Source organism: Elgaria multicarinata, chromosome 4 (genome assembly GCF_023053635.1).
Source record: "Elgaria multicarinata webbii isolate HBS135686 ecotype San Diego chromosome 4, rElgMul1.1.pri, whole genome shotgun sequence".
Lineage (NCBI taxonomy): Eukaryota > Metazoa > Chordata > Lepidosauria > Squamata > Anguidae > Elgaria > Elgaria multicarinata.
Genome location: NC_086174.1, coordinates 55438333 through 55458283, shown reverse-complemented (window position 1 = coordinate 55458283; position 19951 = coordinate 55438333). Strand labels below are relative to the sequence as shown.

Below are 19951 nucleotides of genomic sequence, written 5' to 3'. Positions count from 1 at the left end.
AAATAATAATACTAATACTAATACTAATACTAATAATAATAATATAGTACTGTGAAAGTTATGTCTAAATCAAGCCCCTGCAACTAACTAATATTTAGAACATGAAAAATCCCATCCAATATTTGACAGCAATTCATGATCCACTCAAGCCATATTCTGAATTAAGCTGTTATTACTATCGTTCATATTGAATACAAAATTCTTGGGTTCAGATGCTTGTAGAGACACACAATTGCCTGCAAAAGCGTGCAGAGCAACCAGTAGACTTACAGTGTGGTAAGGATGATGTATGTGGTGGTGTCTATGCCTCCACAAGGGGCCTCTGTACATGTGGCTGCCAAATGTTATGCTCCTGCAGGGGTACTGAGCGAATTCAGGCCAATGTCTTATTAAAGCCACTGTGATTTGATCATTTTCTTTCTGTTGAGCTTGGATTTAGTTTTCTCTCAAGCACACCCACAAGAGAACTAGCAAAAACTCTTTTTTCAATATATACTAGTACAGTTATTTATTTATTTTTTTAAAAAATCTTCTAATTGCCTTTGCAGAATATGCTATCCCCTAGAATTGCAATTTCATCAAGTTCAAGTCCTAACACAGTTTTCCTAACATCACAGATTATTAATAAATCGATCTCAAAAGATGTAGCCTTAATCCATAAAATAATTCACTGGAGAAGATACAGTCCACAAATATAGCCATTTCTCACTCCCCCATTCACTGAAATGACATATTTTAGATTAGACCTTTTAAACAAATTTTCCACCTTACTGCTTAATGACTTATATATTTGTCTGTCACAAAAGAATCAGCACTCTAGGCACAATCTGATGGCACAGAACTTTAACCAGGGCTCAGTTCTGTGTTTGTGGTATGGCGTAGACTTGGAACATGTGATACAATAAAAAAGAGAATGCTATTGTGCATGAACAGAGTATCTTTATTTATTACTATATAACTGTAATCAACCTGACTGCAAGAAAGTCAGAAGATATGACCTCCAAACAGGCGTGCATTCCAGGACCTTCCATCTCAAGTAGGTAAGAACTACTTTAGTTAGTAGTTCCAATTATGGAATGATCTTCCCGATGAGACTTGCCTGGCACCAACATTGTTATCTTTTCGGTGCCAGGTCAAGACTTTACTCTTTTCCCAGGCAGTTAACAACATATGCTGAGTTTGTTTGTCCTTACTTGACCCCAGAATAGTTGTTTTTAAAAGGATATTGTTGTTTTTATGTTCTTGATGGTTTTAAATTTTATATACTTGTTTTTAATGTTCACTGTTTTTAACTTCTGTGAACCGCCCAGAGAAATTCAGCTAGGGGGCGGTATATAAATGTAATAAAAGAAAAATAAATAAATAAATTTTGCCCATAGTCGAAGCTCTCTGGGAAGATTACATAAACTAGAAACCATTAAAATATATTATATAAAATATAAAACCATTCATGTAAGGACATAAAAGATCACTGCATCTTTGCCATCCTGTCAATGGAGATATTCCAGGCCTGGTCCTATTCTGTTTGATGATTTTCATCTATTAAGGTTTGAGGATGCACTGGGCCAGTTCGCATGATCAAACAACTCACCTTGGATTGGTTTGATGAGACCAGCAGGCATTTTGCATATTCAACTCCTGACCCATGGTCTGCTGTAGGGTTATGGAAGGGTTGTTTAACCCTTGCATAATCCACGGTGACTGGGTTCGGACAACATGACAACATTCAGTTAGGGCTTGAATATGCAAAATGCTGGCTGGCACATAGCACAGCTCACCGTAGTTTAAACAACCCACGGTAGGCTGATTCATTGTATGAACCGGTCACTGTGTTTCTAGCAGCAGATGCTCAGGTACTCACAAGCAGGGAATAATGGTAATGGCATGGCCCAGGATCTCATAATTAGAGGTACAATGCCTCCGTAAGTGGAGGTTAGTCTTCTAAACAAACTCACACTTATTTCTTTAAAAAAACAAAAAAACTGGCTTCTGAATAGCTACTTATAGGCTCAAGAATATATTCAGCAAGATGATTTGAAACGTTTATCTTTGAAGAGCAGATCCCCCAAACTGTCCTGCTGTATCACAAACAGCTTTTGAAACTCACCTCATTATCAAAACTGGTTTCCCATATGCCATGAGCCCATATGCTTCTTTGGACTCTGGACCACTACTTGCTTTAATTTTTCATTAACTTTAGTATTTTGTTTTTCAAAGCTTATCCCCTATCACACTCAAGGAAGTATACTATAAATCTGAAGAGGAATTATTGCAGCAGAATAAATGTCAGCAAATTAGGGAGTTGGTCCGAGTAAGAGTTCCCTAGTATTGTGGTAAATTGAGATTCTTAAAGAAAAAAGAAAATAACTAACCGTTATCTAGCTAAAATTAGTCATGATGGCTAATGTAAGCCTTTGCATGGTTACTCAGAAGCCCTACTGTGTTTAATGCTGTTTTTAGGATTGCAACCTTAGCCTGTATTCTGGGGAGTAAGTCCCATTGAACTCAATCGGGGCTACTTCTGAGTAGCTGTTGTACTGTTAGTCATGACTCACTTGTTCCATTGGTTTCAAATAGAGCTTGATTACAAGTAATTTTAACTGGAACCAGTTACCTAGGGAGGTGGTGGGCTCTCCCACACTAGAGGCATTCAAGAGGCAGCTGGACAACCATCTGTCAAGTATGCTGTAGGGTAGATTCCTGCATTGAGCAGGGGGTTGGACTCGATGGCCTTGTAGGCCCCTTCCAACTCTACTATTCTATGATTCTATGGATTGAGGCTTTTACAATCCACACAAGTTTTACATTTCTCTTTAAAAAAAATTCCAACATATGATGTAAATATTAAATATGAAAGACATTCTGAAGAGCCTGTAATAGGAGAGCTTTTATCAGGTTCTTTTAGTGTAAAAAATAGAAGTCTATCATGGCAGGAATTCTCAGCATGACTTGGTATAATAATGATAATATCATTTTTTTATCTATCCTTTTGCAGAAATTATTAGTAAGAAAGAAAAAGGAAGAAATGGGTGATTGTCATGCAACTTGCATAATTTAAGAGACAGTTCTTTCAATCCAAATTTTTGGTCTACTCCAAAACCTATGTGGCATCCATATAGGAAGGTTTCTACTTGATTGACCAAGTTTGGAATCATGTACCATATAAAGCTATTCAAATACCCATGAAAACCTCTAGGTTGGGATCTAAGGGGCTGTATTGCAGTAGTAGTTTTGCACGAGCACGTCTCCCTCTATGCTGTATCCATACTTTTCTAGAAGGTGCCCTAACCTTCAGAAGCAGTATTTTGTGGAGATGCTGGGGTAGGGGGTTTGACAAAAATTGGGTACCTGCTGAAGTGCTCTCCACTAGTGCAAAGCTACCATTGGATAGAAGTCTAAATATTTTAATGCCTCTTAGTAATATTCATTATGTCAAGTCAATCCTGGGAAAAAGAAAATAGCAAAATTAAATTCTCTTTACACTGCTGTCCAAAAGTCTAATCTATGAAAATGTTCACCTAGGTGGTATTTTTCACACTCAAAGTATTCTGCAGTAATTCATAGTAACAAAACACACTTGCAATATAGCAAATGAAAAATAGCCTTATGATGCAATCCTATGAACACTTGCTTGGAAGTAAGTCTCAATGAACAAAGTGGGACTTACTTCTGAGTAAACATATATAGAATCAGGTTATTACATACAATTAAGCAATTTTATAATAGGTCTTGCGTGGCCAAAAGTATCTGCATCTCTGAGAGCTGACATTTACTTCCACTTCAACCATTCGAGCTATCATTATGCCATCGCCTTCCTAACAAAACCTTTGGATAGTGCACTTCCACGGCTTCAACACACAATCCTCAGCCTCTCTCTACTACCACCTTAGGTGTCTCTGCTGCTGGTTCCTTTGTGCAGATTCTTTTGCTCAATATATACAGTAGGGCAGAGGAGTGGCATGAGCAATTCTTACTTGCACCCTTGGCACATTTGTAGACTTAGAGCATCATCACACAGGCCAAAATCGTGTTTGCTTACCATCACTTCTCTTCCCATGTGTTTGTCTCTCATTACTTCCTCCTTTGAAAGAGGAAGTAAACAACTTGCTCGTGGCCCATTCAGTGGGCCATTTTGATCGTGCTGCTTCTCCTGCACACGGCAGGAGATAGTGGCAACTTCTATCTTTAAAAATAAGTTGGACTTACTGGGGTGTTTTTCTGTCATGTGAAGAAGACTAGAAGGAGCGGGAGGCGCATGGGAGGCAGACAACAATGTGAGAGGGACCTGCGAAAATCCATGAATGCCCAATAACGAGCGTGCAATAAAAAGCTTGTCTGATGATGGAGTTCTTAGTCTACTGCTTTTTTTGTTTTTAAATGTAACTCTAAATTTTACATCCTATAAAATATTCTCTTGGTTACAAAAATGTATGGATATTGTCAAAGCAAATCACCCAATTTTAGAGGAAAAACCTCTAAAAACATTACCAGCTTCTGAAGAACTCTTGTCAAGAAATGAGGAACCAGCACATGGGACTTCAACACCACCTCCAGAAGAAAATAAGAGAAACGCAGTAAGAAACCCCTTCCTAATAATATTCCTTCTAAAGTGGCATCATGAAAAATAAGAGTTAAAAGTAATATACATAAGGAAGAGATGAACAACTAGAATTAGAGTTGGGTATGGACACTCAATACCGAACAATTAAAAAATGTTTAATAAACAGGTGCCACTTTTTAGATTCTATGTTCTCTAATGAGAATTGTATGTGATTTTTTTTTCATTAAAAAAATAAAAAAAAATTATTCAGTGAAAAGCATTGCTAGAAAATAAAAGAAGTTTTGGGGCACTGGGATTTTATGTAAATCAACATTTAATAGTATGATGCTCAATGTAGAGCAGAGGTAGGCAACCATTTTGGACCTGTGGGCACATTTGGCAATTTGAGAAAGTGTCCTGAGCTGTCCAAATTAGCTACCATGAAAGGCATTGCTGGTCACAAAGGACAAGTAACCCACCTAAAGGACTGAGTACAAGGCGGAAGTGGGATCTGAAGCTGAACACACTACATAACTCCTTTGAACCCGCAAGCTGGTAAGAAAATGTGTTAAACTTCTTTTTTAAAAAAGTGGGAGAGCTAAGGCACCTGCGGTGGGGTCACCAGGAAAGGTGCACTGGTGCCCTCGGGCATCCCATTGCCTACCCCTGATATAGAGCCTTTGGTTTCTTCTAAATATTTTAAAAAGTATGGTTCATTTTATATCTCCTATGGATTTTGTGTAGCGGATAATTCCACATAAAAAGCACTGGGTATAGCTTAGTTCCCAAACTAACAACTAACACTGGCTAGAGTCAAACATCTCTGTTGGAATGTAATACTGCAACTCTTTTGGGATTTCAGGTTTCTGAGTCTTTGAGGTGCCATATGGATAACAATAGTCAAGGCTTGGATGCAAAGAAAAGAAATCAGAGTTCCCTTGCACAATGGGACTTTCCTGCTACCTTCTTCCTAGCATAGTCTCTTGCATCCCTGCAGAACTACTCCTCAGGGTCAAGGCACACTGCAGGATGGCACTGAATGTGGTCAGGGGTTTCAGGTGGGGGTGAAAGACATGCCTCTTGCATGAGCAGAAGCACCCTCTAATCACATGAGTGGCCTGCTGGATTCAAACCCATCTATGCTTACTATTTTTCAGTGAATTGACTGATTGATTGGGAATCCTACACTAGTTGTAAAAGGATTGTTGTCTTCATTTGTTGATTTTGTTTTATGATATACCTTCATATGATGAGCTATAAGAACAAAGCAGTGTCTAATCACATAGAGATCAATAGTATACTGCATAGGAAGAATTAATATTAAAATGCTCCTGGGTGACCCATCCAGTAGGGTAGGGGTGCAGAACCTCTTTCAGTCCAACCCCTTTCTGGCTAACCATGGTGGGCCGCATTTGGAGCCCTAGAGCACTGGATTTGGCCGCTGTGGCTGAGGTTCTACATTCTTGTGTTAGGCTATTAAGCTGGCCTGTACAATCTATACAGCTTCAACCTCTGAAGAATCTTTAAGAGTAAAGTGCATTGGAAAAATATGAACAATGATGCTGCGTCCAAGGCCTAATTTATACTAAGCAGAATATTTCACTATGAAAGTGGTATATGGTATGTGTCAATGGACCCCAACAGTTGTCAGTGCACTTTAATACCGTTATAAAGCAGTAGTGTGGCTCCTGCCTTTTATATACCGCTTTCATACCGCTTTGAAAGTGCAATATCCTGCTTGGTGTAGATTAGGCCTAAATCTGAATATTGTCATAAGCCTACTGACCAAATGGAGTTAGTGAAAGGGGTAGGAGGGTTACTTGGCCATCCTACCCCGACAAACTGAAAATCCGTGTGCAGCAACAGATTCATAAGCATCACAAGATTACAACCTAAGTGAGCAGAAGAAACCATTAATTACTTATGTCCCTAAGCCTCCCAGATCAAAGGGCCTTCTAGCAATAATTATTTTAGGGTGTGCTTTGTTTGTTTACATTCAGTTTTGATCAACTAATTTGCAGCCATTTCCTAATCACAGGCATATTCTATGTAAGCACAGCAACTTCATGACAGGCCCTCTGTCCTTCTGAACATCCATTAATCAAGTGAGCAAACTATTAAAGCCCTCTTTGCATTAACAAAACTAGATCAAAGAGGGACATGCTCAGCCAGTGGTACTCACTCTAATCCCAAATTTTAATAAAGGTGGCATTTGGCAGCAAGTCGTGGATTATTAAACAACCCCAAGTTAAGCCAAGAACAAACCATGGTTTAACGTGGGATTGTTTAACCCACGAACAACCCCTAATGCCCAGGTTTGGACAACCCAAGAAAGCCACCTAGGAAGCAAAAAAAGCAAACAAACAACATCACCAAAAAAAAAAAAAACACACACAGTTTAAAATAGCAGTGCCCACAGCACTGTTATCAACACCAGAGTTGTAAATCAATACAATCCAGGCTAGCAATTATTCTTAAAAATTGTCACCTTGAAAGTCTTGTATACAGACCAAACCAATAATACAATCACCACAAAAGCCTTTTTGTACAGTCACCTCAAATTAAAATCCAATTACACATTTACAGTTTGAATGTGTGTTAGAAATGGAAGAATAAATCCCATAGAATAAATCACATTGATAAAACAGTTTATACTGTTAATATTGTGTATAACACAATTCTCTCCTTAATTAATGTTCACTGCTACTTTAAAAGTAAATAACTGTAGTCAAATATTCAGCACAGAACTTTTACTAATCTTGTGAATTTGTGATGACATTTTAATCCTCCATTACGTCAACAGTATCAATCTACTACTAGGGTCTAATGGATCTGTTATAGACCTAGCTGGAATTAAAGGTAGGATATGAACATAAAACACTATATTTTGCCGGTATCACATTTGAAAAATGTAGTCTAACACAAAAGCTATTTGGGTACATTACACCCCACAATGTTAATTAATTTTCTAAAACATGCAGAGAGCAGTGAGAAGCTATTCCTTCTGTTAGGGATATCCAAACCTGTGGCATGTTATTGGGGGAAAATACAACCCATCAACACACCAATTAGGCAGTCTCCACTGGGCTATCAGGGAGCCCTGAAGCACAAAAGAGAAAGTAAAACAGAAACCCAAAGTGCCTTTTGTGACATACTGGGGTCATAGTAAGTAAGTAAGGGGTACCATATACCCCAGAAGCCTAATAGTGTGTGTTTTCAAATAAGTGTTGCATGTTTGTACTAATAGGACATTAATTCCGGTGTCAAGATAAAGCTACTTTGGAGCAGAATTAACCCTCCAGGGTAGTATTTACACCTGGGATCCAGTGGACCACAGTAGCGCTTTGTAATGTTGATACACACAGGAATTTACTGGGGTGGGGGGAATACCATCTACCAAAATCAGAAAAAGAATTACCCCCATGGTCTTGAAGTGGTATAACCAAAACAAAACGAATTCATGATACAGGCAAAATAAGTTATTTTCCACACACTATTTTGAAGAATTGCTGGGCACAGAATAGAACCCAATTAGCATAAGCACTTTTTAGTTTCACTTTCACATTCATTCCAACACAGTAATTTAAATCTTATAGCTTTATAAGTTAAATGCATTTTTAAAAAAAACTGAAAAGGAGGAAGAGATGAAATCCTACAGGACAACTGACCCCATTATTTTTAAGGAGTATATGGAGTGTTTTACGTTTGCTATAAATAAATACATAAATCTAAAAATGTTTCCAACAGCTGTTGGGGACCACTGCAACCCCACAGGTTCCTTTGGGTTAAATATGCAACTGCATTTTTAGCTTACATTTTTCAATTAGTTAATAACATAACTAGTATATTTTAATATATGTTTGTAATTCTATACATTTAAATCTTATGAGCAAAAAAAATCTGAAACTCTTCTATGAATTGAAAAAATAAGACGAATTTTATCCCCCAACATTGGTTTATACAATAAAAGGTTTTTACAAACGCTTGAATTGACTTGTAAACACAGTAAAATCTTTAACTAAGGTTTCTAATGCTACTTTGATACCAAAAGCTTTGGCTGGATTCCCAAACACCACATGTGGAATTCTGTACACAGAATTCTTCCTTCTGGCAGCAGCCCTCTGAAAAGCTGTTGAGAAACAAGAAGCTACCTCTGAAAGGGGTAAATCAGCAAGTCCTTTGTGCTCACACAGAAACATTTCACACACACACACAGGCTTTTATGAATCTCCACCTTTATTGTTTTCAGAAAAGGAATGACAATTCTGGACAATCTTTCAGTATAGCTGTAGCTAAGCTATGTTGAGCTAAAATATATGCATGAGTGTTAAAATCATATCCCTAACCAAGACATGCTTGCATGCAACAAGGTGTTGCATATGCATATGTACCAACGGATAATGCACAAATACTTTAAGGAGCTCAGATACCTTATGAGTGAGCACTTAAGTTGGAGGCAATACAATCCTATTTTGTACTAAATTTAGGCAACTACAAATTCTTCAGCGGGAGTAAAGGTTTAAGAGTAAAGGTAAAGACTATTTGAATTACACACAGTTGCAATGGACAGAAAACCATAACCTTTTCAAAAACATAACCTTTTCAGAAAACTTTTCCCTTCCAACAGAGAGAGAAATTTCAGTTCTCAGATTCACTTGCTGAAAGTGTGAAAAGTACCATTGAAAACAAAAGCTAAGTGGTCTGGTGATTATCACTTCATGAAATAATTTTGCCATACTCCCAGTTTTTCTTTAAAGAAAAATCTAACATTTTTGGTTGCAATGAACACCTTAAAAAGTCTGAAGACAGTGTGCTAAACCAGTAGAATACTAGAAAAAAATCAGATTTTCTAGAATTCATTATATCAAGCGTTTCCTCACATGCTGACAATTCCAGAACCAAAAGTCTATCATTGCGTAGTCTCACTCACACAAGGTGCTTCTGCCCAATATTAGCCAATTCTCCTCTCCGAGAGCACACGCACACGCACACACACCATCATGCCCCATCCTACGTCATTCTGGAGAGTCCTTTCGAAAATGTAGGGGGCTGCAGCAGAGTGGAGATGTGGGGAATTTTCCATCTACAAGCCTCATTCCACTCATGGTTCTCAAGATTCAACCTGATGAAATGATCCAAATTAGCTCTGGCTCTCTGGTTCTTGCTATAGCTTTCATGAGTCCTCCCCCCGCCCACCCTTAGTGCAGAAAAAGCAGTAGTAGTGGGGAATATCTTATATCGTTTATTGACAGATATTTTCAAAACAGAGCTATACTGTGTAATTTTGCTTTTCCTTATTTGTCATTTATTTAGACCTCAGTCAAGAAAACACAGTGTGTTTATAGAGTGATAGAATTGGAAGGGGGTCAGTGCAGGATTCCCATTTAGAGCATTCCTGACAGATGGCTGTCCAGTCTCTATTTGAATATTAGATTGTAAGCCTATGCGGCAGGGTCTTGCTATTTACTGTTTTACTCTGTACAGCACCATGTACATTGATGGTGCTATATAAATAATAATAATAATAATAATAATAATAATAATAATAATAATAATGAATAAGTGCAATGATGGAGAGCCCACCACCTCCCTATGCAGTTGGTTTCATTGGGTTGTTCACATGACACAACAGTGGTATCCAGAACTGGACACAGCCTTCGAGGTGATGTTTGACCAGCACTGAGCAGAGTGGAACTATTACTTCCTGAGATTTTGAAACTATACTTCTACAATTTCCTTTGCCTTGTTTCAGCTACATCACACAGCTGATTCATGTTCAGCTTGTAATCGCCTCCAACTCCAAGGGTGTTGCTAGACCTACTGGGTGTTCCGTCGTTGAGGAGCGGTGAAAGCGGATTTCCCCGTTCAGCCGTGATGCCTCATGATACACACCTTCCTTAGATTTGTGGCAGAAGTTTGCGCCGTTTGTGCTGCTGCCGCCTCGAGCACGGTTGCGCAGCCACACCGGCCTGATTTCCGTGGGGGGTTTTTTCGCTCGCCGCACGGTTTGCGCAAGTCCGAAAGACCGCAAACAGCGTAGATCGCTTGCGCAGCCGTCAGTGATGCCGCCGCGGCACCGGCGGCAGCGGCAGTGCCAGCTGAAGTGCTGCTGCTGCTGCTACTGCGTACCAGCCCCCTCAGGCACCAGCGAGTGCCGGTGTTGAGGGGTGAACATTGATGAGGTCACTTCCTGATGGGGGTCGTGGCGGGTGTAATATGACCCGAGGTCAGTCGTCTGCATGGGCACTCTGTGCCTACATCTCCCATCATGCCTCTGAAGTGTCGGTGGCGATGACCGCCTCTGTGCCCTCCCCCCATCCCACGGAGCCAACCCACATCTGGGCGTAGGCATGGCAGCAGCCCAGAAACAGCTGTGCCCTCTTCCAGCCGCGTACCCACACCAACAGGCACACAGCCCTTCATGCCTGGAGCGTCCCCCTGAGTCCCCGCTAGCCTTTACATCTTCGGTGCAGCGTACAGCACTGCCATTATGCGGCCGCTGTGGCTGCCCACCCAAGGAGTCACCAACTTCCCATGACTGTGGAATGCCCGCCTTTCCGAAAAGTGACCCACGCAGAGGTTGAAGTAGAAAAAACAGGTGCACATCCCCCACCCATCCCCCACCCACCCCCAGCAGCACACCAGCCACTTTTCCGGTCCTCCGGTCCTGCGCAAACTGCCACTGTGAGAATAATAAAAAAAAGCCACTCAGCTGCGCTGCCCCAGCTGGCGGGCTGGGCGCAAATGGCGGAGGCGGCTTGACCGAAGCCGCTGGCCACTCCCCTTAGCACGCCTTTTCCTGACCAGTGCGGACCGCAGTGACCTCACATCCTCCCACAAGTACTCCGAATTAGCGCGGGCCGCCAGGAAAAGGCGCACTAGAACTCACTTTTTTAAAGTTGGGAGAAAGAGGCTTCACCGCAGGATAACGACGGATCCTCGTGAACGTCATCTGGAAGCCTCGACACGACTGCGGAAGGTAACGCGCGCTACAGCCTCATCTAGTAACGCCCCAAGACCCTTTTCATATGTGATATTGCCAAGCGAAATATCTCCTATCTTATACCTGTGCATCTGATCTCTTTTTCCTCAGTGAAGAACTTCGCACTTGTCTCTGTTGAATTTCATTCTATTATTTTTTGCCGAATATTCTAACCTAACAAGGTCACTTTGAATGTTGTTTCCATCCTCTAAGATATTAACCATTCCACCCATTTTTTTGTTATCTGCAAATCTGATAAGCACTCCCCCCTGTCCACATCTCTTCCTCCAAGTCATTAATAAAAGTGAAGAGTACAGGACCCAGGACCAAACCTTGTGGCACCCTGCTCGATACCTCCCTCCACTTTGATGAGGAAACATTGAGCAGCACACTGAGAAAATAAATCCAGTCAGCTGTGGATCCAAATTGTAGTAGTGCCATCTAGCCCCCACTTAACTAGCTTGCTAATCAGAATATCATGGGGCATTTTGTTAAATGACTTGTTGAAGTCTACAGGATTTCCACAAACTACTAAGGAAGCCAACCAATCAAAAATGAAATAATATTAGTCTTGTAGGAATTGTTCTTGACAAATTCATGTTGGCTTCCAGTGGTCACTGCTTCTTTCTAGCAAAATATCAAGAGGGCATTTAAGAATTTAAGAAATTAAATATCAACTTTTAGTAAAGTTAATATTTTTAGTCACTTTTAATTTTAATATCTGAGGATGGGGAAATGTTACACGAGCATGGACGCAATTCCAGTAGAGTTACACTGTTATTTTAAATAGAATTAATCATTTTGGAGATTTATGGAACTTGTGAAGTTCTATAACTACCCTCTATGCATAACACTGCTAACAGAAATATTAGAAAGTATTCAACACGGTTTCTAGAGAAGCAAGGCAGAGCTGCTTGCTAAGTTTTGCCTTCCTCAATGTTTCCCAGAAAGGGTGGGCATCATGTCATGCATGTCAGAGCCAAGTAGGTATTAAATGATATGTAAATACTACTATAGTTTCATATGCATCAATGTAAGGAAGGCTTGAGACTCCATAAGGCAACTCTATTTGGTTGATACAAAGAAGGGGCCTGACCAAGGAGATTTGGAGAAAGCCAAAATGAGCCAGGAAACATTCCTCAAAGACTCAAACAGGTTCTGAAGTTCCTAGAGAAGCTGTTTACCTGAGAAGCTTTAAGGAACTGTAATAATTTCTTCAGAAATATATTTATGTAATATTAAAATGGTGAACTAAAAGCAATTTGTGTTATGATGAATTACACAAAACATACCCTTAAAATGTAAAGAGACAAACCACAGCATGATACTGCAAAAAAAAAAAAAAAAAAAGGGGGGGGGGAAGAAAAGGCATTTTCAGTCATACAGATACCCCACACCAGATGTCCCTTTTTGACTCTCACACAAGTCTTTAAAGAGCTATGCTACACTTATGAATTCCAAAAGAGCAAGAGCAAGTATAAAAATATGGAACATTGATTTAAAGGCATGTTGCATAATAGTTCCTTTCCCACCATTTGAGGAGGAGGCAGGCAAGAAACATGTTTACTTTGTAAATTGTAGTACTTAATTAAATATTTGGGCCCATATGTATGCTATTCTTTGTACCATAAAAATACCTTTTAAAATGTAACATATATTTTTATAACAGAAAGAATGGTCCACATATTTCATTAATTACTAGGGCTGTGCTCCGCTTCTCTTCGGTTCAGAGAAGCAGGAGGGAGGCAGCCTGATTCGCCTCCGGAAAAGGCGGAGGCGAAGAGAGTCGGGGGGGCGAGGCTGCGGATCGAGGCGAAGAGGATTGCCTCAATCCGGAGCTCCGTACGCAGGTAAGTGGGGGGGGGGGAGTGGGACTCAATGGTGTCTGTGGCGGGCTTCAATTGAGGCCCCAGCTTCAAGTGGAAGAGGCCGCAGCCTTACATCCGTCACGGGCTTCAATTGAGGCCCCGGCTTCATGCGGAAGAGGCCGCGGCTTTCTCTTCTGCTTCAAGCCGGGGCCTCAAATGAAGCCCATGATGACGGACGCAGGTAAGGGGGTGGGGGGGTGGCTTACCTTGCGCTGCTGCCACCGCCACTGCCCATGCGGCGACGGCGGCAAAGCCGGATCTCGGGGACCAGCGGAGCAGCACAAAGAGGATCGGGCCCGATCCGGATTTTCCGGATCAGGCCACGAAGCAGATCGGGGGTCCGTGCACAGCCCTATTAATTACTACAAACAGATTGTGGGAATGCAGTTTTATAAAAGAATGGAGGAAGGGGAACAAAGCTGACATTCTGTAATTACAATGGTCTAATTTCTAAACTCTGACTGATAAGCCCACCCAGATATTTATGCATGTGTAGCCCACTTTAGTTACTCTTGTATCAACCTAAGATTCATTGGAAAGGACTACATCCAGCCCCATCCTGTCCTGGATGGTATGTAGCCTAGCCTAATAAATCTCACCAACAGCAACCATTTGAGAACACAGTTCTATGCCCAACTATAGATATTTGCATAACTAGCTGTCTCAGGATGATGGTAGTAGGTTTCGGGTTTGTTTTTTAAAGTAAGAAATTACTTATTTTGTCTTGGATTAGGGCATGTATCGTTATGAAGTACATTCCTGATCCAGCTAAAATTAAGCACTTTAAACTCAGATTAAGTTCAGTAGGAGAGAGTTAAGTACATACTTAATGCTTCCACTGAAACTAAAGTCAATGGGCCTGTTCAGACAACATGCTAAGCCATGGTTAGGTCACTAACCCTTTTGCAGCAAATGGTTTGTGAGCGTGTTTAAATAGTGGCCTGGTTCAGACAACACGCTAAACAATGCTGCTTAACCACAAAATGGTTAAAGGAATCCCTTAACCATTTTGTGGTTAAGCAGCATAGTTTAGTGTGTTGTCTGAACCAGGCCAGAGATTATGTAGTCACCATGGTTAGGAATGGTTCACACAACATGCTAAGCCATTTAGCTCAAAACGATTAATCATGGTTCTTTATAGTGTTGTTTGAAGAGGGTCAATAAGTGCTTGATTTTGACTGGATCATGCCCTATAGTTTTGCCAGTTTATTCAACTAATTCAAAAATGATTTCTTTTAGGAACATTATTTAATTTTTTTTTTTTAAAAAAAATCTCAGCTGGTAACTAGATCTGAAACATCTTTAGAAGACCTTAAGCATTCATTTTCATCCATGCAAACCTACCTTTTTATCATATACATCTTGCCAGTTTACTCCAGCAAAGAAACTGTGCCGCATAATTTCTTTAGCATCATCTGGTCCTCCACCAAGACTATTGGGGGGAAATATAAATTACATGACTTATTAGTGATAGAGGGAAAAAATCAGAATATCCTTTTTACCTAGACATTGTAATTCCAGTTGATCATCACAGAAAATCAAAACCATTCTATGAAACAGTATGATATTTAAGAGGTAAGCTACTTAATAAAGCCTTCAACTAGGAGACTGATGAATTTGTTTTTTTTTTATTTTAAACACACAAATGTAGGTTAGATGACTTCACCCACACAGCTTGGAGCTCAGGTACTCCCACCTGTATTGGCAGGAACTGCAGTTCAAATGAGCAGAAAGGAGTCACATAGACAGGCTTTCATGATTTATGTTGATTTATATTTTTCCCGGAAGATGCAAAGTATTATTTTGTACAAAACAAAAATGCATAAAACAAGCAAGCATGAGGTACTTGCACACCCTGTTCTATTTGCAGCATATTGCTTGAAGTTGCTCTAAGAAAAAAAGTAGTTTTTCAAATGCAGCCTGCAGTAAATATGCCTCGGTGCTTCCATCTGCCATAGCCCTTATCAAGCTACAAAAAAATTCTACTAACTGGAACATAGATTCTGAAATACAACAGATAAGGGACACATTTTTGTTTACTTCTTCTACAACATTTTCCATTGGCGGCAGTGTACCTTTCTATTACTTTAGTTTTTTAATTTCCTATTACGCCTTCTGATTTCTCCCAAAATTGATACCTTGCCGAAATTTTTTATCTTCATTGCTTACATTTACTTCTAGTAATAATTATGTTTCTCTTACTTACTTTTAATGTTGCCCTTTTCCTGCTTCCTTTGAAAAAACAACAATCTTCCAAGCTAACATTTTCTTTCACAGGGCTTCGATATTCTCCTCTTCAGTAAAATTAGGCTATCCAGTTACATAATCACTGCAAACATTCTCACATTAGGCCAGGGGCAGAGATCATTTTAAAATGAAATCAAGCCCTATCCCCTTCCCAATTCTGCTTTTTTTCAAATAAACTTATTTTAATGTATTCATTATTTTATGGTGATTTAAATATTTTATTGTGAGTCGCTCTGATATTTGAATGGCAGCATAAATCTAAATTGAGAAATATATAAACACATAAATAAATGTGCATTATTAATGTTCCCTTTCAAGCCCCAACCTTCACTTCCTTGGGATGTTAATCAGGAGTGCAATTTGTGAAGAGCATGAACAAGAGGTTTCAGCCAGCCTCTCCGCTTGCTTCTGTACTACGTATTTAATGTGAAATTGCTTTTGTCCACTTAGATGGCAACTGTATGAGACAATGGGAAATCCTGTAGTTTTTTAAAAAGGTAAATGCAGCCGATGATGGGACAGCCAGATTGGTGGGATTATGTGGGAAAGTGGTGTTATTTGTCCCAAAGGGAGAAAACATACAGGAACACCATGATACCTGCATTTTCTTGGCTACTGTATCTTTAATTAGAAATGTCCTCCTTGTAGCTTCTGCCCCTGTAATTGTTTCTTGTTTAGTAGAGATTTGAATTACTGAATAAGCCCTTAACAAGATCACAACTATTCAATTCGTGTTCCCCCTGGGGAAAGGTGAATTAAGGATTTCCTCCTTGTGTCTAGATCAATTGCTCTTTGTTGTGTTTAAATTTTTATGAGCACTATTTAACAATATTGCAACTAAAAAAAGAAAAAGAAAAGAACAATTATGAACAATTGTTCTGGAAAGCAATAATTTTGGTTCCATTCCGTCTCATTCCCCAACAAATGTTAAGCTTAAAATATAAACCTGTGCATAACTGGCTTTAAACTTACCGTTTATTTGGATCTTTTATCAGGAGACCTGAAAGCAGTGATTTTGCATCAGATGAGAGAGTTCGAGGAAATTTTATATCCTCCATAAGTATGAGCTCAAAAAGTTTTTCATGATCTTGGTTGTAGAATGGTAACCTGCCACACATCATTTCATACATGACAACTCCAAGACCCCACCAATCTACTGCACGGCCATAGTCATTGTCTTCCAAAACCTAAAATAGTAATAAAAAGGTACTAGCATTTCTACTAAATGTCCTTTCCTTTAAAGTTAACTTTAGTATGTGCATCCATTTTATAGGTCTCCCATTGTAAGTAGCTTGAGCCTTCTAGATTTTTTCCCCTCTCTTGAAACTAAGGTCTCAGTCCAACTGAACTCAGTCACAGTACCTCTTCACGAAGGAGTCCTTCTAACTTTCCTCATCCTCCACATCCACTGTAAGAACGTATGTGTGGCTGCATACTTCCCTTCCAATGTAACTTAATGCTCCCTTGCAGTGCCAGTGTGCACCTGTGAACTCACTTCGGTGAGGTGGAGTGTGAGCAAACAGAACTCAACTGAGCTCAGTGATATCACTCCATATGCAGGTGCTATACCCACACTAGACTCAATCAAGCCCAATTGTACAGTTGTGCAGTCCAGGAGCCTTTATTTGTAGCAGTACTTACGTTGAAAAGTATTTCATTTTTCCAATATTATATTCAAGAAATTGTGGTATTTCCTCCACATAGTGCATTCATTATTACCTTTATTGATCCATGGAATGTGATTGCATAAACGTCATAGGCATCTACTGGTTAGTGCTTCTAATGCCATTCCAAGAGAATTAGCCCTACTTGCACCATTTTGTGACCTATTTACTTATTTTAATTCATGCTGTAAGCTGATTAAACAGAATTTAATCAATCATATGGGATTTAACGGGTTAAATCGACGTAAATTTGCACAGGAATAAAGCAATAGCCTTGATGAAAAGCATGCTCTCTCGTATTACTACATAATTCATGTATTTGTTACAGCAAGTAACGTCTTAGATCTTTTATAAAACACAACTAAAGTATGTGACAAGTGAAACAGATGATATCTTATTATGGAAAGAGTTGGACTTTAAAGCATTAGAGAATTTTCTAGGTTTCAATGTACTGTGTTTGGATGTTACGAGAATAATGGGCTGCAGTGAGCACTGAGCTCACGCACCCCTCCTTTGTCCAGAGTGACTGTGAGGAGGTGTGCTGAAGATTTAGCTGCCTTTTTAGAGTAACCACAACCTCCCTTGTCATGTAAACCCAGACAAACTGTGGTTAATCTTTATCATCTTTAATCTGCATAAAATTGGCTTGTTTTAACCATCCATATTTAAGATTAACCACAACTTAGTGTTTGGACAACATACTAAACTGCATTTAATCCAAAACAGACTTGGGGCATGTCTTGACAAAGAGTTTGTTCCGGGGTGGATTCAGAGTAGCAGCAGGTCATCTACATAACGAAGCTGCCATTGCGAAGCCATCCAGGGGCAAACCCTAGAAACTCTGCTGAAAAAAGTCGGGCACGTACCCCAACTTTTTTGGCTGAGGAGGCATGTCACAGCTGATGGCACCCCCTGATTGGTCGTCATTAGCTGGACAGGGAAGGGGCGGTGCTCCGGGAGCTCAGGAGAGCCCTGCGCATGCCTGTAAATAAAATAAAAATAAAAACGAAGGGGGGGGAGAGAGGAATGGGGCCCTGCACATCCAATAAATAAATAAACCGGGGGAGGAGAGGAATGGCGCTCATTCCTCCCCCGCCCCATTTATTTTAATCTGTATCTGTGAAGCTGCGCAGATACAGATTTTAAAAATGGGGGTGGGAAGGAACGAGCAACTATGCATCCCTCTCTTCATTCACCTTTGGCTGCCTCATTCCTCCTCCATACCCCCCTTCAGTGTGGCGGCAGTGGCGGCGGCAACTCCGCACTTGCATTCCTTCCCGTGCAGATGCCAGGAAGGAGTGCAAATGCAGGAGCTGGAGGCCTCACGGCCCCAATGAACCACCATCAAGACAGGAGCTGGAACTATTTTCCTGAAAAGTGCTTCATTATGAAGTAGGATGTAATTTCAGTGAAAAGCTGGTAAACAGGTGTTCCCCCAAATTTGAATATGATGAATCCAAATATTGTTTACAAAGCTAAATTCTCACACTTATAAAATGTGTTCAATCAGGACTTAAATGGTTGACATGACACTCAGTGGGTTAAAATTATGAAGTTCTGAATCCTATGCTGGTAGCCTAAGGAGATTTGAATTGTACAGGCTTTTTTCCTTTTCCACTCTTCATATAGTACAGTAACTTGGCCTAATCGAAGTTTCTAAAGTCTCCAAAATTATCCTGGTGTGTGTGTGTGTGTGTGTGTGTGTGTGTGTGTGTGTGTGTGTGTTTGAATTGAATATCTCCATATTTTGAAGAAGCTAAGTGAGGTGATGGGTAGTTCTGATATTGACATCCATGGCTAACCAATTAGGAATTACCACAGCACTGTCTGTGACCGTGTTCTCCTCCAATCGCAGTGTTCAGGGGAGTGGGAAACACTACCTGGCTGCTGATTCTGGCAGGAGGTGGGGAAGAGGGAGTGTGTTTCTGCTTGGACTCATAGAAGTCAAGCATCCACATTTCCACAGTGTGAAAATGATGCCGGGCTGGCTGGCACTGTGAGTGAGAAAGTTTCTACACCTGAGTCATGCACAGGCAGGCTCTTTATTTCAGTTAAACTATTACTCCTGTTGACTGGCTGGGCTTCCAGTGCAGGGGGTGGGTGGGTTGTCCGTCCAATAGATCTGGAGGGCACCAGGTAGGAGAAGGCTGGAGCAGAAACTTCCACCAGTGGAAGTTGGAATCCTTTACTTTGCTGATGCAGTGGAGCTCTGCATCAGCAAAGTAAAGGATAACAGCTCCCTCCATAAATGTGCAGGGGTGGGTTAATCAATTTCTCTCTCTCTCTCTCTCTCTCTCTCTCTCTCTCTCTCTCTCTGTGTGTGTGTGTGTGTGTTTAAGGGGGACAATGGTTTGAGGGGGTATTTTAAAAAATCCTACAAAATCAAGGCATGAATGGATCTGCTACAAACTTGGCATGCCTAAAGCTCTCTTTAACAGCTATCACCGTGCCAATTTTCATCTCTCTATGTTTACAAATTACGCACATGTAAGCATTTTTTTAAATTTCCTTTTTTAAAATTCCTAAAAATCAAAGCATCAAAAGATCTGATTCAAACTTGGCATGGTTAAAGCCCTCCTTAAGAGCTATCACCATGCCAAGTTTTATTTCTTTATCTTTAAAAATGAGGGAGTTGTAAGCATTTGATTAA

At 40.2% G+C, this 19951-nt stretch overlaps 1 protein-coding gene across 6 annotated transcripts in view; it reads right to left on the bottom strand.

Moving 5' to 3' along the window:
* AKT3 (AKT serine/threonine kinase 3) overlaps nt 1-19951 on the bottom strand; it is a 171124-nt gene that overhangs the window by 7931 nt on the left and 143242 nt on the right. For 4 of the 6 annotated variants that reach the window (XM_063124331.1, XM_063124326.1, XM_063124328.1 and 1 more), the window contains 3 exons: nt 16610-16824; nt 14735-14822; nt 4489-4548 (listed from right to left, as the gene is read on the bottom strand). In XM_063124331.1, coding sequence (XP_062980401.1) covers nt 4489-4548; nt 14735-14822; nt 16610-16824 — 363 coding nt within the window. Of the gene's footprint in view, nt 1-4488; nt 4549-6722; nt 6880-14734; nt 14823-16609; nt 16825-19951 lie in introns of those variants that run through there. The other 2 variants (XM_063124330.1, XM_063124329.1) reach the window with 2 other exon arrangements.